At 38.1% G+C, this 20,837-nt stretch overlaps 2 protein-coding genes across 2 annotated transcripts; one reads left to right on the forward strand and one right to left on the reverse strand.

Annotated features, from left to right (window-relative positions):
• Positions 1–2,295: 2,295 nt before the first annotated feature.
• LOC306862711 (vimentin) lies at positions 2,296–6,330 on the forward strand (the record flags this gene model as incomplete). The annotated part of the gene is made up of 4 exons (XM_079405633.1): positions 2,296–2,761; positions 3,634–4,010; positions 5,502–5,784; positions 6,287–6,330. The coding sequence occupies 4 exons, from the start codon at positions 2,296–2,298 to the stop codon at positions 6,328–6,330; spliced, it is 1,170 nt and encodes a 389-aa protein (XP_079261759.1).
• A 286-nt stretch (positions 6,331–6,616) lies between these two features.
• Positions 6,617–20,837, reverse strand: LOC306862789 (nucleolar protein 14-like). Its single transcript, XM_079405781.1, has 18 exons — positions 20,511–20,837; positions 19,405–19,539; positions 17,632–17,773; positions 17,412–17,551; positions 16,700–16,834; positions 16,478–16,600; positions 16,266–16,397; positions 14,389–14,698; positions 13,189–13,319; positions 12,049–12,134; positions 11,834–11,969; positions 11,637–11,738; positions 10,657–10,810; positions 10,009–10,168; positions 9,475–9,622; positions 9,282–9,400; positions 7,720–7,875; positions 6,617–7,639 (listed from the first exon to the last, which is right to left on the reverse strand). Exons 1-18 carry the CDS (start codon positions 20,697–20,699, stop codon positions 7,543–7,545), a joined length of 2,595 nt encoding a protein of 864 aa, XP_079261907.1. The 5' UTR covers positions 20,700–20,837; the 3' UTR covers positions 6,617–7,542.

The raw sequence follows: 20,837 nt of genomic DNA on the forward strand, positions 1-20,837 counted from the left end.
CAGCATTAAACCAAATATGTGGCCTGGTCTGGCAGTAATCAGGCCTGGGTGTGGCTATTGAAATATAATGCAGCTTCCTAAAATAATGTGTTTAATCACAGCTCTTTCATGAATTAACAGGAGGGGGTAATTAATTTTTCACGTAGGGCCAGGCAGGTTTGGAACGCTTTTTTCTCTTAATAAATGAAATCATCATTTAAAAACTAAGTTTTGTATTTACTTGCATTATCTTTGTGGAATATTAAAATTAGTTTGATGATCTGAATCTTTTAAGTGTGAAATATGCAAAAAATAAAATAAAAAACAGGAAGGGGGCAAAAACCTTTTCACGGCACTGTATATATACAGGAGGCTAACAAGCTTCAGATAGCTAGACACACCTGGGGAGACTAATCAAGGGGAACCAATGAACAAACTGACTACAAACACCACGGGAGACAGGAAGTGACATAAAAGTCCAAGACAAGTTACAGAGAGCATGTAACAAAAACAAGAAATTTGGGAAGAGAGCAAGCACCTCAAAATTGCAAAATCAATAACAACATCATTCAAAAAGGTCTCTTCAGTATAATGGATAGATAAAATAATGTTAAGTAAAAATAAAAATCGAAGTCGTCTTGCACTGGATGTGCTGGTTTGGGCTGCAGTGGTGATTCACAACTACTTGAACTCACATTCACAATAAGTGTTGACAAGTTTGGCTGAGTAAGGGCAAAACAGACAAGATATAGTACTTCCAGTGCGCTGTAGACAATAAAAAGTCTTTTGTAGTAGAAATAAACTGCAGTTTTTGACTCAATGGACAAAAACAAACAAAACTATTCTGCCAGAGAGTGTGTGTGTGTGTGTGTCTACATCACTGAATATGAAAGGCCGAGGATGTCATAATATTCTCATGAGACAATCACATTCCAGCTGGACAACAGCAGACACACGTCACACATCAGTTCCAGTCTGTCAGCTGGAAACTCAGTTTTAAGATTTGCTTGTCTAATCAAGACATAAAAGGCAAGTAATCTCAAATCAAGCATCTTAAAAATGAGCACATTTATTTAAATCAAGGTCATTTATATCACTTGTCTAAATATAAGATTCATATGATTATTTTTATTATTGCAACATAAAAGTTGAGCAAGAAAAAAAAAGAGACACAACTATAGATGCAAATCCAAGAGATTTCACCAGAGTTTGTTATAGTTACACTAACACTAAAACCTAAACAAACAAACAAAGTTAAATATTGCAAATATTTACTAATATTTCAGCTACTTGCCAAGAAAACATTTCTTATTTTAATTTAGTTGAATTTGATGCACTAAAAGAACTCAAAACTGAAACAAGAAAAACTGCATTGAAATATAAAACAATTATAATAAAAATGACAAAAACTCAAAACAAAATTACTAAAACTTTAAGAAAAATTATAAGAACTGTATAAAAACTAATAAAAATGACAAAAAGAAAATTGTAAAAACCATATTAAAAAAAGTAAACTTGAAAATGACAAAAACGCAAAACAAACTTAGTCAAACTTTAACAAAAATTTTAAAAAAATTATGTATAATAGTAATAAATTTATAAACAAAATAACAAAACCAAAAATTATAAAAACCATATAGACATTTTTTTTTAAACTAAACTTGACAAAAAGTAACAAAAACAAAACAAAATGACTAAAACTTAAAAAAATATATAAACACTATAGAGAGGTAAAAAAAACCTAATAAAAATGACAAAAACTAAATTATAAAACCATATTTAAAAAAAAAAACTAAACGACATTATATAGTTTAAAAAAACTGATACAGACATAAAAAAAAAAAATTTATAGAAATGACAAAAACAAAACTAAATTACTAAAATGGAAAAAGACTCAAATGAAAATGTAAAAATAAATATGACTCTAAATATATGTATTCCGACAAACAAATAGGAAAAAAATAATAAATGTGGAAAAGAGTGCTGGAGTGCTTGTCTATTGGGGAAGCACATTAATTCCAGGTCTGTATGAGGTTATATGGAAACAGTGAGCCTGACAGAAATAGTGCCGCTCGCACACTCCGGCGATGTGGCACTGAGGTGCGAGGGCCGCTGGCCTCCAAACGTCTAATTGATGACAACGATACATGAGCTAATGAGAAATGCCGGCCTTCTCTGGCAGGAGCGTCATGATCCGCATTTAAACCATGTCAAAACCCTGCAAGACTTTCTAGGGGCTCTGCAAGATTCTTGGCCGGCCCATATAAACACCGGCGAGCGTCTCCGAGAGCCAAACCTTCCTCCGAGTCTACAGTCATGAGAGGTTTGTCGTATTCGCAGAAGAGCCTGAGCGTCAGCGGCTCCAGCCGGATGAGGGTCCAGAGCCCGTCTCCGTCCCGATGCCGTGGATCCTCGTACAGCCGCGGACGGACCGGATTCCAGGGCCAGGCGGTGGAGGTGGCCACCGAGATCCATCAGCATCACGCCAACGAGAAGGAGGAGATGCAGGAGCTGAATGTGCGCTTCGCCGGATACATCGAGAAGGTCCAGGCGCTGGAGCAGAGGAACGCTGCTCTGAGAGCCGAGCTGGAGGCCCTTCAGGGACGCTTCAAGGGAGGGCCCACCGGCCTCGGGGACGAGTACGAGCTCAAGTTTAAAGAGATGAGGGAGCTGATCGAAGCTCTGACCGCTGAGAAGGGCACGGCTGATATTGAGAGAGGCTACATCGAGGAGGAGGTGGAGGTCTGGAGACTCAAGCTGGAGGAGGAGCTGGCCATCAAAGGTGAGGACAAAGGACTTTAGCTGAATAAATGATCTTTCCATTGATGTATGGTTTGTTATGATAGGACAATATTTGTCTGAGATACAACTATTTGAAAATCTGGAATCTGAGGGAGCAAAAAAATCTAAATATTGAGAAAATCTCCTTTAAAGTTGTTCAAATGAAGTTCTTAGCAATGCATATTACTAATCAAAAATGAAGTTTTGATATATTTTTGGTAGGAAATGTACTAAATATCTTCATGGAACATGATCTTAATATCCTAATGATTTTTGGCATAATAGAGAAATGTATAATTTTGATCCATACAATGTATTGTTGATTATTGCTACAGATATACCTGTGCTACTCATGACTCCAGGGTCACATATATTGTTAATATAGACAATATCATCGTGCTAATTTATGTAATTATTTATTTAGTTTCACTGCTGGAAAGTGAACCAACTCCAGCCTGAGGTTAAAAGCAGCCTAATGTCAAGTCAAGTTATATATATATAGCGCTTTTAACAATACAGATTGTGTCAAAGCAGCTTTACAGGTTCAATGGATGTTAAAGGTTCTTCATGGAACCAATGCCAATAAACACTTAAAAATAAAGGTTCCCAAATCTGGGGTTTCACAGTAATGCCATCGAAGAACCCTTTTTGGTTCCCCAAAGAACCTTTCAGTGATAGAACAGTTTAACAATCTAAAGAACCTTTTGTGGAATGAAAAGGTTCCAAGGATGTTGAAGGTTCTTCATGGAATCATTGATGCCAATAAAGAACCTTCATGTTTAAGAGCATATTGCATGACTAAAACAAATGCATTCTCTTTATGTAACGTCACATCAACACCATTTTTACGTGAGCTCGCTCTTGACTCCACAGAGGAGGCTGAGATGATTCTCCGCGAGTTCCGTCAAGACGTGGACAACGCGACGCTACAGAAGGCCGACCTGGAGAAGCGCATCGAGCAGCTGGTGGCCGAGATCGAGTTCCTCAAGAAGCTCCACGACGAGGAAGTCGCTGACCTCCTCAAGCAGATCGAGGAGTCCAAGGTGACGGTGGAGCTGGACTCCGACAGACCGGATCTGGCCGCTTACCTGCGCAACATGCGTGCCGAGATCGAGTCTGTGGCCGCTCGCAACGTCCAGGAGGCCGAGAAGTGGTACAAGGGCAAGTTTGACACTCTGAAGGTCCAGGCCAGCAAACACCAGGACCAGATGAAGACCATGAAGGAGGAGATCAGCGTCTTCCACAACCAGGTGATGCACATATCACGATATTGTTACTGTGATTAATTATTTATTAGAAATGATTCAGATTCCCTCTCTGACAGCAGATGGCGCTGGTGGAACAGCAGAAATGCAGCGGTTTCCCTGGAAACCCAGTAAACAAAGCAGCGCTACTTTGTTTCTGAAAGCTGTTTAAATTTTTTAAATGACCTTTCAGATCTTTGTATTGGCAATTTCATCACAGCGCCAAATACTTATTTAGACTTAATAGATGATTTATTATCAAACTATTTTTATGTTTTAATCTGGACTACAACATGCCCTAGATATTGTTTGAAAATGTTGTTCAGTCACACTTTATCACTGCAAAAAATCTTTTTCTTCCTTGGTATTTTAGTCTTGTTTTCTAGATAAATATCTAAAAATTCCTGAATCAGGATGCATTACTTGACAAGTAAAATTACTAACGATATTTTGTCTAGTTTTCTGAAAATATCATCCAAATTTTGTTAGTTTTTGCCTAAAACAAGCAAAAATATCTGCTAATAGGGTAAGAAAATAATCTTAATTCAAAGGCTAAACAAGATTATGTTTCTTACCCCATTGGAAGATTTTTTAATTAAATTTATGTAATATTTTCAGAAAACAAGAAAATATTTTACTTGTCCAGTAAATGCATCCGGATTCAAGAATGTTTAGGTATTTATACTAGAAAACAAGACTAAAATATTTTTTGCCGTGTACTTTAAGGCTCCATTAGTTAACTTTAGTTAATTCATTAGTTCACATAAACTGCCAATGAAAAATTATTCTAAACATTCATTAATCTTAGATCATTTCAATATTTAATAACATGTTGTTAAAATCAAAAGTTGCAACGGTGCAAGCTGAGCTAATATGAACTAACAGCTGCGTTTTAACGAAGATTAATAACTTCTGTAGCAACTATTGCTCATTAACGTTAATGCATTAACTAAGATTAATTAATTAATCCTATGGTAAAGAGCGTTATAATTCTTTTGCACTTTAATCTGTGTGAATTTTTTTACTTTATACATTTTTTGTGTATTGCTTTATTTTATTTGAATGTTTGTTTGTTTTTTTTTGTTCTAAGAAAAAAGTTATTAAACCTGTTATGTTTCTTTTTGCAACTAAATTTCAATATCGTCACAATGCAATATGTGTCCCTGCAGCACAAAAGCAGTCATGAGTAACACAGGTATATCTGTAGCAATAGACAACAATACATTGTATGGGTCAAAATTATACATTTCTCTTTTATGACAAAAATCATTAGGATATTAAGATCATGTTCCATGAAGATATTTAGTACATTTCCTACCGCAAATATATCAAAACTTCATTTTTGATTAGTAATATGCATTGCTAAGAACTTCATTTGAACAACTTTAAAGGAGATTTTCTCAATATTTAGATTTTTTTGTACCCACAGATTCCAGATTTTCTAATATTGTCCTCTCCTAATAAGCATTATTAATCGCAGCATGAACCTGTTTCCAGGTGACGGACCTGCAGAACCAGATCGACGGGCTGCGGGCGAGGAACGCGGCGCTGGAGCAGCAGCTGGAGGACATGGAGGCGGCGCACCTGGACAAGGCGGCCGGTCTGGAGGACATCATCGGCCAGCTAGAGAGCCAGCTGTGCCAGACCAAGATGGAGATGGGAAAATACTTGGCTGACTACCAGCAGCTGCTGCACATCAAGCTGAAGCTGGACGCGGAGATCGCCACCTACAGGAAGCTTCTGGAAGGAGAGGAGAAGCGGCTCGGGATCTCCATCGCAGGTCTGTCTGTTCAGGAACTAGTTACCAGTGTTGGGTCTAATGCATTACTAAGTAATTAATTACTGTAATTTAATTACATTTCTCTCGAAAAAATAAAGTAAGGCATTACTCTGAATGTTTCTGTAATTTAATTACTGTTACTTCTGATGCAATTGAATCAGTCTGAAGCTGAAAGATCATGATTTTTTTTAAACCTATCAACTCAAAGACAGTTCACAGACTTTATATTGACTCGTCGTTGACTAAATCATGTACCCTCGGTTTCACAGACAAGGTTTAAGCCTAGTCCCAGACTAAAATGTAACTCTGAGCTGTTTCAACTGAAAGAAACTTGCAGATTGATCTTAAATTATATCAATGCCTTTGTTTTTTCTAAGGCATGTTTATTAAAAATGACTTAAAAGTCCTAATTGAACTATGGCTTAGTCTAAGCCCTGTCTGTGAAGTATTCCAGCCTTCGCTCAGAGAAGTCTTGTTTGAATCTGATGTCTTGTTTTCCCAGAAGAGAGAAGCACATCTGTGTCTCGTACTGTAGAGACAGCCTGAAGATCAGCCTCCACTAAACCATGACCTGCTAAACTAGAGTTAACCAGGCCTGCTAACCAGTTAACCAGGCCTGCTGAGACGTCTCCTGTAAACCAGGCACTAAATAAAGCTGGAGTTCAATGCACACGTGTCTCTGTTCTGTGTTTTGTTATGCTTATAACGCTTCAGTTATTCTGAACTGCTGTCTAACGCTTTATTCCTGGAGCTTCTGCATTAATTGGTCCCTTAATATTATTCATTTGGATAAAAACCAAATTTGAGGTGAATAATGACACTGTGTTCTGTTGAGTTGATTTACAGCTGAAACTGTTTCATATTTAATTAACACTGAGTTATTAAACTGTATCAAATCAAAATTGAAAATTTTGTTTTTTGAGTATTTTTGCCTTGTCCTCTCCGATACAGATATCTGACATATATATATATTTAGATACATCTGCTTTAGAAGCAAAATGACAAGACATTAAGATATGAAAAAAATGTATCAAAATTAAATGAGATTAATGTTAAAACAAACAAATATCTGCCAATCATTAGTTTGTTTTCCCTTTGAATGAAGTAGATTTTTCTGGCAGATGTTTGTTCTTGTTTTAAGCATCAACTCGCTTCATTTTGACATTAATATCTCATGTACTCTACCAATCAAAAGTTAAGAAGCCTCTTCTGCTCACCAAGCCTGCAATTATTTGATCCAAAATACAGCAAAAACATCATTTGAAAATATTTTTTACAATTTAAAATAACTTTTCTATGTGAATGTGTTAAACTGCAATGTATTTCTGTGATGTTTTTTGAGCAGAAATTCAGAATATTAGAGTGATTTCTGAAGGATCGTGCAACTGGAGTGATGATGATGCTATAAATTCAGCTTTGAAATCACAGGAATAAATGACATTTTAAAATATACTTAAACAGTTATTTCAAAACTGTACCGTTTTTGCTGTATTTTGGATCAAATAAATGCAGGCTTGGTGAGCAGAAGATAATTATTTAAAAAGCTTTAAAAATCTTACTGTTCTTTTTGATTAAAGAATATTATGATGACAATATCATGACAATTTTGATGTTTGTACTGTAAAACAAGACAAATACAATTCTTTATTTTTTGCAGTGCAACACTCATTTAAAAAACAAATCAGATGAAGAAAGAGTCTCACGGCAAAGCTTTATTTCTCATAATCTGTCAGATACCTAAAGCAGTTCATGACAGAATCAGTTCCTCTTCTTCCTCTTGAGGGCCTTCCACTCTCCCTCCTGCGTGGCCAGACTGCCATACAGCTCCTTCACCTTCCTCTTCCTCTCCGAGTCCCTGATGCACAAACACAAGAGCAGAGTCAGAGACTGCCGTGATGAAGCACGGTCACCTGACGCTCCTCCACAAACACTGACCTGCTCATCACGTCGTTGAGTTTCTCGCGGGCCAGGAACCGCGTGTCCTTCCGGATCTCCCGCAGCGCTCCCTTAAACTCTCGCTTGTATTTGTGCTGGAGCCGCTCGCGCTCCTTCTCCTCCTTCGTGTTCCCTCGCTTTTTACCGTAATCCAGACTGCAGGAGAAACCAGGATTCGTTCGGTACATTAGAAAATACATGCTTTAGCACATTAAAACACACATCTTATATTGTAATAATATTACTGTAAGCAGCCTTTAATAATCATGATAACAATATAATAAAGTATTAATAGAACTGTTATTATTAATAAAAAAAATACCTGCCAAAAAGTTTGGAAACATTACAATTATTAATGATTTTGAAATAAATATTTTCTGCTCATCAAGGCTGAATTTATTTAATCAAAATAAAGTAACAATAATAATGTGAAATAATAATAATAATAAAAAAATCTATTTTAGTTTTCAACTGTAAAATGTAATGTTATTGCTGTGATGCAAAGCAGAATTGCTCCAGTTTTCAGTGTCACATGATTGTTTTAGAAATCATTACACAGACCTGCCAACCTGGGATGGGGGGGCATATCTAGGGTTGTAACGATATACCGGTATGACGGTCTATCACGGTTTGACGCATACACGCATTTGTCAATCATCCCACTCGCTAGATGGGGAATGAACCCCGCGCTCTGATTGGTCGAAGTGCTCTTTTATTGCGTGCACAAAGGCGTCAGCAGGTTCTTGTGTAGTTTAGTGACAAATCGTACCTGCTTACTTTGAGGTCAAATGCGTGCAGGTTGGCAGGTCTGATTACAATTTATTTGACTCAAGAAACATTTCTGATTATTATCAATGTTGAAAACTATTTTGCTGCTTCATATTTTGTGTGGAAATGGTGATGCACTTTCTTTTTCAGGATTTTTTTGATAAATATAAAGTTTAATGAACAGCATTTATTTATATATTAAGTCAATTTGTTAAATAGAATAGATAGATTTCTATTTAATAATGCATTTATTAAATAGAAATCATTTTAAATGTCTTCACTCACTTTTTATAACTTTCATGCATGATGAATAAAATTATTCATTTCGCTCTCTTTTTTAAATCTTATACAAATGTTTGTGGTATCATTGTTTCCACAAAAATATTAAGCAGCACAACAGTTTTTTAGGACAATATTTGTCTGAGATACAACTATTAGAAAATCTGGAATCTGAGGGAGCAAAAAAATCTAAATATTGAGAAAATCTCCTTTAAAGTTGTTCAAATGAAGTTCTTAGCAATGCATATTACTAATCAATAATGAAGTTTTGATATATTTACAGTAGGAAATTTACTAAATATCTTCATGGAACATGATCTTAATATCCTAATGATTTTTGTCATAAAAGAGAAATGTATAATTTTGATCCATACAATGTATTGTTGTCTATTGCTACAGATATACCTGTGTTACTCATGACTGCTTCTGTGCTGCAGGGACACATATAGTGCTATCAGACTGTCTAGGACAGAACTGTGTCAGAATGAAATGATTCTCGTTCATGTTTCACTCACATCTGCACTATTTTCGGTGTGAAGAGCTTCAGCGGGATGGGTTTCTTCTTCTTGAACAGCAGAGGTGCATGCTGGGAAGGCTTCTCAGGAATGGCGTCTAAGATCTCCCTGTGAAGATCCTGCACACAAACACATCAGAATGAATGGTAACGCGCTGATGATTGTGAAGCGGAGGGGTAACGAGATACTGAACCTGGATAGGGGCGGGGTAACTCTGGACAGGAAGATGCTTGAGAAGCAGCGTTCTGATTGGCTGGAAGATGTGAGCGTATGAGGGCAGGTCCTTATAGAGCGACGTGCATCTCTTCACCAGATCCAGACAGGAATCAATGAGCGACAGCCTGAAGCACAAACACAGCAGATGCAGAAGAGATTCAATCGCTGGCCATGCATTACAGAACACCTGCTAACACTTGACTTCAAGCATTTATATATAGTGCATTACATTAGTATTTGAATGCATTAATTAGGCCTTGTAATAAATGCATTGTATGATCTCATGAATAATTGTAACCACAGTCATAATAAATCAATTCATTGTTGCACCTTGCATTAAAATACATGACAAATGACATATTTCAGACATACATTATGAACACCTATAATAATGCATTAAGCTTAGAAATCATACAGAATGAGTTTTTTGAGAAAGTAACAATGCAGAAAGTTTCCTGAGGTAGGTTTAGATGTAGGGTTGGTGTGTGTGTGTGTGTGTGTGTGTGTATACCTGTAGTGGTCTCTCTCCACTGGACTCTGGGCTGGGATTCTGTGAGCTGTGTGCAGTGAAATGGGTTTCCTGTTCCAGCTGTGAGACACATTTGGATCCTTCAGAACCAGCAGATCACAGCTCTTCCCCTGCCGTCTGAACGGACTCATCACCGTATAACCTACACACACACACACACACACACACACACATATGGCAGTCAGAACAAGTGTTAATGGCAGCACGAGACACACACACATGCACGCACACTTATACACACACACATACACACACTTACATATACACACACTCACACAAACATGCACACTCACACACACACATATACATATATATATATATATATATATATACACACACACTCACACACATGATGGTCATGTGAACATGATGGACAGCTGTTCAGAATCAAACGCTCAAACTGAACATGGACATGAGCAGACAGGAAACACCCAGATTTGTTTCCACATGAGCAGCTCGTTCTGTTTGAGCAGATGAAGGAAAATCTCACTGGATGCTTAAGAATGTAGAAAATGTCCCATCAGAGGCAGACGTGACGCTCCACCCCGACACATCATATCACACCACAGACACAGATTCCTGCTGCTCACGTCAACACACACACACACACACACACACACGCTGCAGTACCCATGTTGTGTTTGTCGGAGACTGTCAGGTGCAGGAGTCCCAGCAGGAAGTTGATCAGTTCGGGGAAAAACCTCTGAGACAGAGAGACGAACTCCAGCGCCAGACAGCAGAGGATCAAACCCTTACACACGTCCTCCAGAGAGAGCACCACACACTGAAACACACACACGTTTGTTTTTGTGAAAAGTGGGTTCATATTATTGGGATTTATTATCTGGGGATTATTTATTATCTGGGGATTAATTAGTATTATCTGGGGACCACGTGTGATTTTGAAATGACCCCCCCCCCCCACCCCACCCCCCACATCTGAATTTCATGTGGTGCATTCGCAGGGAATAAACGAAGCCTGTGATCTTACTCGAAATGACTGACTTATCTCCCGGATGTCAAGGCTTTGAGAGTCCCGTTCTATAGGCCAATTAGATGGATTTAAAAGAAAACAAAACAAACTAATATAGTTTTGTGCCCCGTGTCATTTATATTTCACCAGGTTAAAATAATATCTCAAGCTTTATGCTTGATTTATTTGTAATACATTAAACCTTTTCAGCTTTCTCTTTCTGCAAACTGTACGGTGTAGCGATCTGACAGCACCCAAAATACCATCAAACACTCCATCGCAGCGCCATTCTTTGCGAAAGATGGATAAAAAGGCGCACAGGAAACAAAAACCTTGAAAAATGATATACGTCCCGCCAAAACCTGGCCAAATCAGAGATGCCGATTCGCACGGGACTAATATTATCACAGGACCTCGGTGTTCGGCGAAATATGGTAGGTCATTTGCGGGGGAATTTTTACTTTACAAATTACAGACATGACCGATTCTCACGGGATTAAGATCACAGACAACCTCTGCAATTATTACAAATGACTGGAGGTCACCAGGTGATACTAATCCTGTGAGAATAGGGTTTAAGATTAAAACAAACAAAATCAACTCATTATTACAGACACACTTCAACACACACACAGACCTTGGTGAGCGCCTGACTGATGTAGAGGAACGCTGGAGTCATCACCGGATGTCTGAAGTCTGACGCGGGGAAGAGCAGTGCCATGATCTTCAGGAGGACCAGCTGCACACACACACACACACACACACACACACGATGAGTTCAGGGTCAGCCTCTCGTCTCTGTATCTGTGTACCTGTGTCAGTGCATCAGCGCACCATGTCCAGATCAGGCATTGGCGCTCGACCTTTGACCTCCAGCGTCTCCTCCATGCTGTGGCCGCTGTCGGTGAGTAACATCTGCACGGTTTTACAAGCGGCCTCGGGAAACATCTGACACAGACCGCAGATCTGACTGCAGAACACACATGAGCATATGGATAAGCTCAAGTCATCTGTGTGTATGTATGTGTGTGTGTGTGTGTGTTACTCACGGGACGAGAGCGTTGATGGTTCTCAGATCAGGAGGATTCTGGGTAGCGAGTTCACCAACATACTCCAGCAGAAAGCCAAACAACTTCTGAACACAGAATAAAACAATCACATTTAACACACACACACACACACACACACACACAGCGCCGTGTCAAACACTAAACACACTGCGTGACATCTACACAGGCAGCATCCTGACAAACAAATCACTTAAACTGAGGAGATTAAAAATGATCAAACAACTTTTATTGAAGCACTTAAGAAGTTTTTAAACAAAAGACATAAAATATTTTTATTTAAATGAAATAAAATACAATACAAAAACCTTCAACTTAATTTATAATAATGATCATGGAGGCGACATTTGATTCTCGAGTCGTGTGTAAAGCAAAAAATATATATATATTTTTCGGATGTAGTCTATGCATCAAAATACTTATGAATATATTTCAACACATTGTGTCAATCCAGCGCAGTGAAGAATAAAGAGTTTGCCTGCGTGTACTGAACTGTGGAGCTGGGACTCTCGCTGCTGATTTGATATGCAATGCTTCCCATTTTAAGCGTCAGATGATGATCTTTAATTTTTATCTAGAAATATGCGCGCAGCTTTTCTGATGTTCATTTCAGTTTTCTGTGTCTTTCTCCCGTGTCACTTGAAATGTGTCTGTTTTGATCACTGTGCTGAGACACACGAGGAAACAAACGATCAGTTGTGGAACTACTCCGTCATGAATCACATACCCTTCATTTCTGAACTTTCTACCGTCCGTTACTGGAAATGAAATTACTAATATGTCCCGATCTCAATAAAGTTTACACATGCTTTTAGTCCATGAACTGGATCTCGCTCAGGACAGCGCTGTCTGTGGAAGTTTGGACAGGGCCGCTTCCAGAATAAATCACTGAGCCATTTTTTTTTATTTCAGTTAATTGCCTAAGCAAGTTTAACTCGATGTACTCAAATACCTAAACTGAAAAAAATTAAACATTAATAAAAACTATATACACATTTAAAAAAAATGATGAAAATGACAAAAATGCAACAAAATAACTAAAACTTACTAAAATAAAATAAAAAAAAACTGAAAATGTAAAAAAATCAAATGAAACAGGGTTTGGTGTGGTGTCTCTCTGACCTGTAGTTTGGCTTTGTTTCCTGCGGCCAGACTGGGATGATTACACTTGACCGTTCTGTCCAGTATGAGGTGCTGCTGCTCTGATCCGTGACCCTGCAGGAGCGCCTTCAGACCACTGTAACTCTCTGGAGCTGAGACACACACACACACACACACATCTCTTAGTCTTCCACTGCATCTCTCCTGATTTAGAGGTCAGCAAGTAAATTTGGCATCGGCCCAAAAAGATATTTTCGCCACTACATGGTGGTCAGAACATAGTCAAAGCATAATTTAAGACATTAATTGCTGAAAAATGCTACTAGAATTGCCTGTGACAGACTGTTCCAGTGTCCTTTGTAACTGGTAGTGAGCTGTTACTCTGTGTTAAATCCTGTAGTGGGAAAGTCATTAACAAAAAGCCACATTTGTGTAGCAGTGTCCAGGTTTTACACTGGATAAATTAATAAAGCAAAGCAGTGACACGTAACCTGGCAAGTATCTTCATTCACCAACTTCCATCACAGATGGCCTTGCTAAAACACACATATGTGGGAGATGCAGAATGGATAAAATAACTCCTTGACCAAGCCCATCAATGGCATGTTTGAGTCATGCTCTTAACGAACTGTTTTATTTCCTCTTTCCATATCGTGAATAATAAATGTGTATCATTTTCATTTGCTTGTTACACAATGGAGCCTAACTTATTGTAGTAATTACTCGACTTTTACACTCAGAATTATTCCTTGGCATGCTCACGTACTAAACTGCATTTTTTAAATTGTTTGCATGCTGGAGGTACGCTATTACGTCGTGTGCAGTGACGTAAACATTTGAGCTAGCTGGTGAAAGAAAAGCAGGAAAGCACAATATTGAAGCACTGACAGCAAGCTATGCACACAGCAGCACAGACACAGACTCTTCTGAATGTCTTTCAGAGCTTTTCAAATTAAAAGCTCTCAATTCATCACAAAATAAAACATTGCTGCAAAAACATTCTCATACTTTTATTTTGAATGCAAAATCAGTAAAGACGAAGTGAGTACTGACAGATCTATTTCAGAACCAGCTGCTATCAAAATAAACGTCTGCCTGTTGCCGACCACTGTCCTAAACTGACCTCTGACCCCTAAACAGACTTGTCTTCAGGACAGATTCATTCAGACATGCACTAACAGCAGGTCAGGTGAGTTCATGACGATCATGTGACTGTGTTACCTGTGAAGGTGTATGGCAGTTCTGCTCTGGCTGATTCCTGTGCAGCTTTCTTCTGCTCCTCAATCTCCGCTGGAGGCCCTTCAGCACCGACCTGCTCTTCCTCAGCGCCCTGACCATCCTCATCCTCACTGCCCTCATCAGACTGCAGGTCACAGTGATCATCATCCTCATCCTCATCCTCCACCTCTTCTTCTTCACCCTCATCAGCATCATTATCAGCAGCAGCATCCTCCTCCTCCTCTCCTCCCTCTTCATCACCATCTTCATCCTTTTTCTCTTCCTCCTCTTCCTCGATGTTCCATTTACCGTCCTGCAGACAGAGAGAATCATGTGTCTATCAGTAACACAGGTATATTTGCAGCAATAGCCAACAATACATTGTTTGGGTCAAAATTATAAAAAAAAAATTATGCCAAAAATCATTAGGATATTAAGATCATGTTCCATGAAGATATTTAGTAAATTTCCTACCATAAATATATCAAAACTTCATTTTTGATTAGTAATATGCATTGCTAAGAACTTCATTTGAACAACTTTAAAGGAGATTTTCTCAATATTTAGATTTTTTTGCTCCCTCAGATTCCAGATTTTCTAATATTGTCCGATCATAACAAAGAGTGTAAGAAAATATCGATACACGTGAGTATCGCAATATTTTGTTTGGCGATACTGTATCGATTCTCCAAAACGAAATATCGATATAAAAAAATAAAATAAATAAACATACAAGATTCATGGCAGTTGTTTCGTTTTGAGTTCATATCCCGACCGCTAGATATCAGTCTTCATCTCTGAACTTAAACAGTGACAGGAAACACTAGCATCAGGGCACTCCACTAATGTTAGCGTTAATATAGTTCGCTGCCAGTAATGGAGGATGATAGAATTGTTCCAGTTCTCGTTTCGGTGTTCAAAGCTGAAGTGTGGCGCCATCTGGGCTTTTGTGGTAATGTCTGGCCCGGGACCGCGGCGCGAGCGCAACCTCAGTTCTGCCGCTTGCCCGTGTTAAAGAGCCTTTGCGCAGGGCTCAGCGGGCGGTAGAGTCGCCGTGCAGCTGCAGCTTTCTCTCGTGATTCGGGGTGTTTTGTGCAGTTGAGGCGGTGCTCGCGTCGCGGTCTCAGCGATTCTACGCGGAACATAAATACAACTGAAAAACCTGTGAAATCCACGTTGAAAAGTTCTGAGAAGGTTTAACATCTGTATTTATTTGATTGTTTTACAATTGTTTTGTTTTCTTCAGGAATCCTGCAAGCACTTTATTTTTCATTGATATTAAGCAGATGTCATTTTTTGTTCAGATCAAATGTCACAAGTGTAAACAAACTGTGAAACTTTAAAGTAGAGTCTATAAATATATATTTTTATCTTTTTATAAAATACATTTTATACATGCATTTAACTAAAGAATCCTTCAAGCGCTTGAATATGTCCCGCTTTACTCGTCCTGCACAGAAGTGCTTCAGTAATGTTGAATGTTATAGAGACTGATTATTACTAATACAGATCCCAGTGTGTTCTGCAGTGTGTTCTGGTTAAACTATTTTTATTTATTTATTTTTGCTAAGGTTTGCATATGGTGGTGTGTTCTTAATAACAGCTTTCCTAAAAAAATATATATCCTATTCCTAAAATAAGAAATATCCCAGTATATCGCCTTGCTTACAGTATCACAATACATCGTATCTCAACCCCTGTATCGTGATGCGTATCGTATCGTCAGATTCTTGCCAATACACAGCCCTAATCCTAACAAACCATACATCAATGGAAAGATGATTTATTTCTGAAAACTGACCCTTATGACTGGTTTTGTGCTCCAGGGTCACATATGATTTTTAGGTTAGTTACGGCGAGTGTGTGAGTGTGTTTCTGACCTTGTAAGCGAGTGTTTTGCGGTCATCTCCATCCAGTATGAATCCATCATTCATATCGTCAGCAGAGATGTGTGTGTTGGTCTGAACAGTCTCTTCCTCAGCGTCTCCCATCATCCTCTTCAGTCTGTCGGCCTGAAACACAAACACACATCGGTGAGGTCTTCCTCTTCCTCCTCCTCATCCTCAGGTGTCCAGCAGCAGGAGCTCAGTACCTCCAGAGTCTGCAGGCGCTGTTTCTCCTCTCGGGCCAGCTCCTCCGCGCTCTTCAGCTTCTCTGACGGTTGAGCCTTCATCTCGAAGCCCAGCTCTCGCACCATCACGTCATACTGGTCCAGCTGACACACACACACACACACACACACACACGTCAGAGTGAGGAACAGTAGCACACGCTCAGAAACAGCATCAGTGTTTGGACACAGGAGCTTCAGTACCCTGGGTTTGTCCGTCTCGTCTTTCCTCTCTGCTTTCGGGGTTTTGTGGGCCAGAAGGTTCTGGATGGATTTCCATTCCTGATCCAGTTTCTCCGTGAGCTCCTGCGCCTCCTCCTTCTGTGTCTGACGCTCGCGCTGAGAAGATCAAGATATTTTCAACTAAAGAGCTTGAGCAGTAACAGTGGCAGACGACTTATAATAAACAGAACATTATCATCGGAAAGTGAGGACGATAATATTTTTCATTGTTATCATTACAGATATTGTTATTGTAACAGATGTTATCATTACAGCTATTTTAACAGCTGTTATAGTTATTGTATAGATGTTGTTTATAGTTTATAGTCATTACATTTATCATTATAGTTAATGTTACAGCTGTCATTATAGTTACTATTTATATATATCATTATAATTATTACAGCTATTGTTAAAGCTACCATTACAGTTATTGTTACAGCTCGTTATAGATATTGCTATAGTTAACATTACAGCTGTTCTTATAGTTATATCTGTTGTTATAATTATTATAGCTATCCTTATTGTTACAGTTATAGTTGCAACTATCACAGTTATCGTTATAGCTATTATAGATGTTGTTATAGTTATTACACAGCTATCCTTATAGATATACAGTTATTGTTCTTTGTGTGAAGATGTTTAAGGATGAGACAGGATGATGTTTAATCACGGTAAAGTAACACTTTCTGACCTTCTCCTGTTTGGATTTGATAATGAGCTCCTCGATCAGCTCCTGCCGTGATTTGGGCTTGTGTTCTTCATCTTCATCTCCAGCGCTCTTCTTCCTCAGCAAACCTCCACCACCACCGAAATGTGTGGCGGTCAGTTCAGCTGCAGACACATCCATCATCACATCAGTAACACTGAATGGCTATTGTTAAGTGATGATCATTCATGTTTAAACGCATCACCTGACAGCAGGCCCTTTTCTTCAGAGTCGCTGTCGCTGTCAATCACATCCGTCATCTTCTCCATCTCCGCCAGAGACTGGCCATAATGGGTCAGCTCCTCTTCCTCATTCAGATTAAACAAGTCCTTGCTGTCGTGAGTGCGCTGCACACACACACACACACACACACACACATCAGTGATGATCAGTAATGCTGCAGTACATGTTACAGTACTGTGTTACAGATTGTTACAGATGTTATAGGTATTGTTACAGCTGTCGTTATTGTTACAAATGTTGGTATAGTTATAGTTACAGTTACAGATGTTATAGTTATTATCACTGTAGTTGTAGTTACTGTTACAGCTGTAGGGCTGCTGCGATTCGTCGATTTAAAAAAATCCTCTACTTCATTTTGCTTGCGTCGACTAACCGGCAAATTACCGGAAGTGGCGCATTTCACGGATAAGAATCCATAAAACACATAATTAAGCATAATTGTGAATTCACAAACGCTATGATTAAATTAAATAATTCTATGCGATGCAGTTCTAACACAGTAGATGCGCTTGAAACTGTGATCATTTACATGTGGAGCGACTCAAACTCATCTCTGCATGCTGTTGTGAGTTTGTGTTTATTATAACCTTCATCTGGGAACGCAACGTGCGCCATTTCATCAGATTTGTGAGGTGAATCCTTTATAAATCTACTCAAACACAGGAGAATAGCCTACATTGTGATTTCAAAATAAAAGCTCAAACCCTTGCTCTGAGTTACACGGATAGATCTCCACATATTCATGTAATTACAGCGGCTGTAGCATTTCTGTCCTAAAGAAATGGCCAAATATTATAGATGAAGTAGACATTTGAATGAAATGGTGCGTGGTCAATATTAAAGAAGGATTAGATCGCGCAGTAATGTGTAAAAACAGTCATCAGGTGTCGGCGCTCCTGCAGGTCTTTGTTGTAATGCGTTATGTACATTAACTCTATTGTTTATAATACTTTTTTTTTTTTTTTTACATACAAAACCATATGATTTCTTGCTTTTGATACATTATTTGAACTAACTATTATTGCATAATTGCTATATGTATTTTAAGTCATTTTAAAAGCCATGGTTGACTTACATCTATTTTTATTACCACAAAAATATTTATTATAATTATAGGGCCCTATGAAATCAGTTTTATTTCTGAATTCAGTTTTTTCCATTTTCATTTTTCTATACACTGTTTTAATGGTTAAATTAAATTGTATTAATCAAAAAGCCTGTCTAATTAATTGAGTTTTACAGTTTCATCTGTACCAAATTCTGTTTTCAATTATTTTCTGGATTTCATTTTAATGGTTCCATTAAATTTTAATAATCAAAAGCATCTCAATTAATTGATTTTATATATTATTTTATTTCTTTTTTTCAGAAATACTGCACATTTACATTTTTCACCCAAATAAATTCTGGTAAATAATATTTCTGGTAAACACTCTTTTAAAAGTGTTTGTTTGATGATGATGTTATTATTAGACTAGAACAGGTGGATATGATGTCGTTCTCACTATAACACTGAACTGATTTCAGTGAATATGAGATGAACTCTTCTTGCACTTCACTTTTGCTTTTCAAAGGATTTCATTCGGTTTAATAAAATATTCTTAAGTAAAATTGTTGATTTTTTTAGTGGGAAATGAATCGTTTTGATACATTAGTGGCTAGATTAATGGAAATAAAACTAGAGGTTAGTGGCAGCCCTATACAGCTGTCGTCAGGGATGAAGGAGACGTGTCACCTGTCTCTCCAGCGTGAATCTCTGCAGGATCTTCTCCTCAGGAGGCATTTTACTGTCATATTCACCGAAGCGTCTGTCGATGAACTTGTTGTTTTTGTCTTTCATTCTGAACTCCTTCAGGAGAGTCTCCTTCCTCTGAGGAATCAAACACACACTCCATCTGAGATTTATTTGATATACATTACCATCTTCTGCTCACCAAGCCTGACCCGAAGTACAGCAAACACAGTAAAGTTATGAAATATTTAAACTAACTGCTTTCTGTTTGAATATAAATATGCAGATTTGCTCTTCAATAAACATGTATTACTATTATTATAATTATCATCAATATTTAATACTTTTATTTAGCAGGGATGCTTTAAATTGATCAAAAGTGATGATAAAAACATCTATAATGTTACAAAAGATTTCTATTTCAGATAAATGCTGTTCTTCTGATCTTTCTATTCATCAAAGAAACCTGAAAAAAATCTACTCGGCTGTGTTCAACATTGATAATAATCAGAAATGTTTGTTGAGCAGTAAATCAGTATATTATTATGATTTCTGAAGATCATGTGACACTGAAGACTGGAGTAATGATGCTGAAAATACAGCTGCAGATCACAGAAATACATTACAGTTTAACACATATTCACATAGAAAACAGCTGTTTTAAATATTTCACAATATTACTGCTTTTAGATCAAACTAATGCAGGTTTGGTGAGCAGAAGACTTCCTTAAAATACATGAAAGATCTTACTGTTCAACAACGATAGACTGGTAGTGTATAATAATCATAACAAAAGAAGGTTACACTTTATTTTAAGGTGTCCTTGTTACACATACTAACTATTATAATAATAATAATGATGCATAATTGCATGCAAGCAACCCTGAACCAAACCCTAGCCTTATAGTAAGTGCCTGTAACTTAGTTAATTAATATTACTCGGTGCTTTAACGTCTAATTACTCTGTAACAAGGACAGCTTCAGATCAAGAGTAACCCAACAGATATAAAGATACAGTGTGAGACTTCATCATATTACTGTGTTTACTCAGGAATACCAGGGTAGTACCACAGTAAACGAACACAAACACAAACATGACGGTGTCTGACCTTCTTAATGGCTCTGGATCTGGAGACCCCCGGCAGACCCACGTCGTGTTTACTCTTGCGGCCCAAAACATCGAACTTCTGCCGGTTTATCTTCACCTCGAACGGGTTGTTCTGGATCTCCGGAGCCGCTTTAGATTTGCGGACCTTATCGGACAAACCGCGGCTGAACTTCTGCTGTTTCTTCATCATTACACGCTCTGATCAGATACTAAACAGAAGACCGATATAATAATTCACTCATATAATCATAATCGTTAAACCGAGCGCTTCATCCGTTCATCATCACAGACTCACGCTGCGCGCACGAGACAGAGACCCGCGGAGGAC

The sequence above is a fragment of the Barbus barbus genome (genome assembly GCF_936440315.1).
Source record: "Barbus barbus genome assembly, chromosome: 43".
NCBI classification, from domain to species: domain Eukaryota; kingdom Metazoa; phylum Chordata; class Actinopteri; order Cypriniformes; family Cyprinidae; genus Barbus; species Barbus barbus.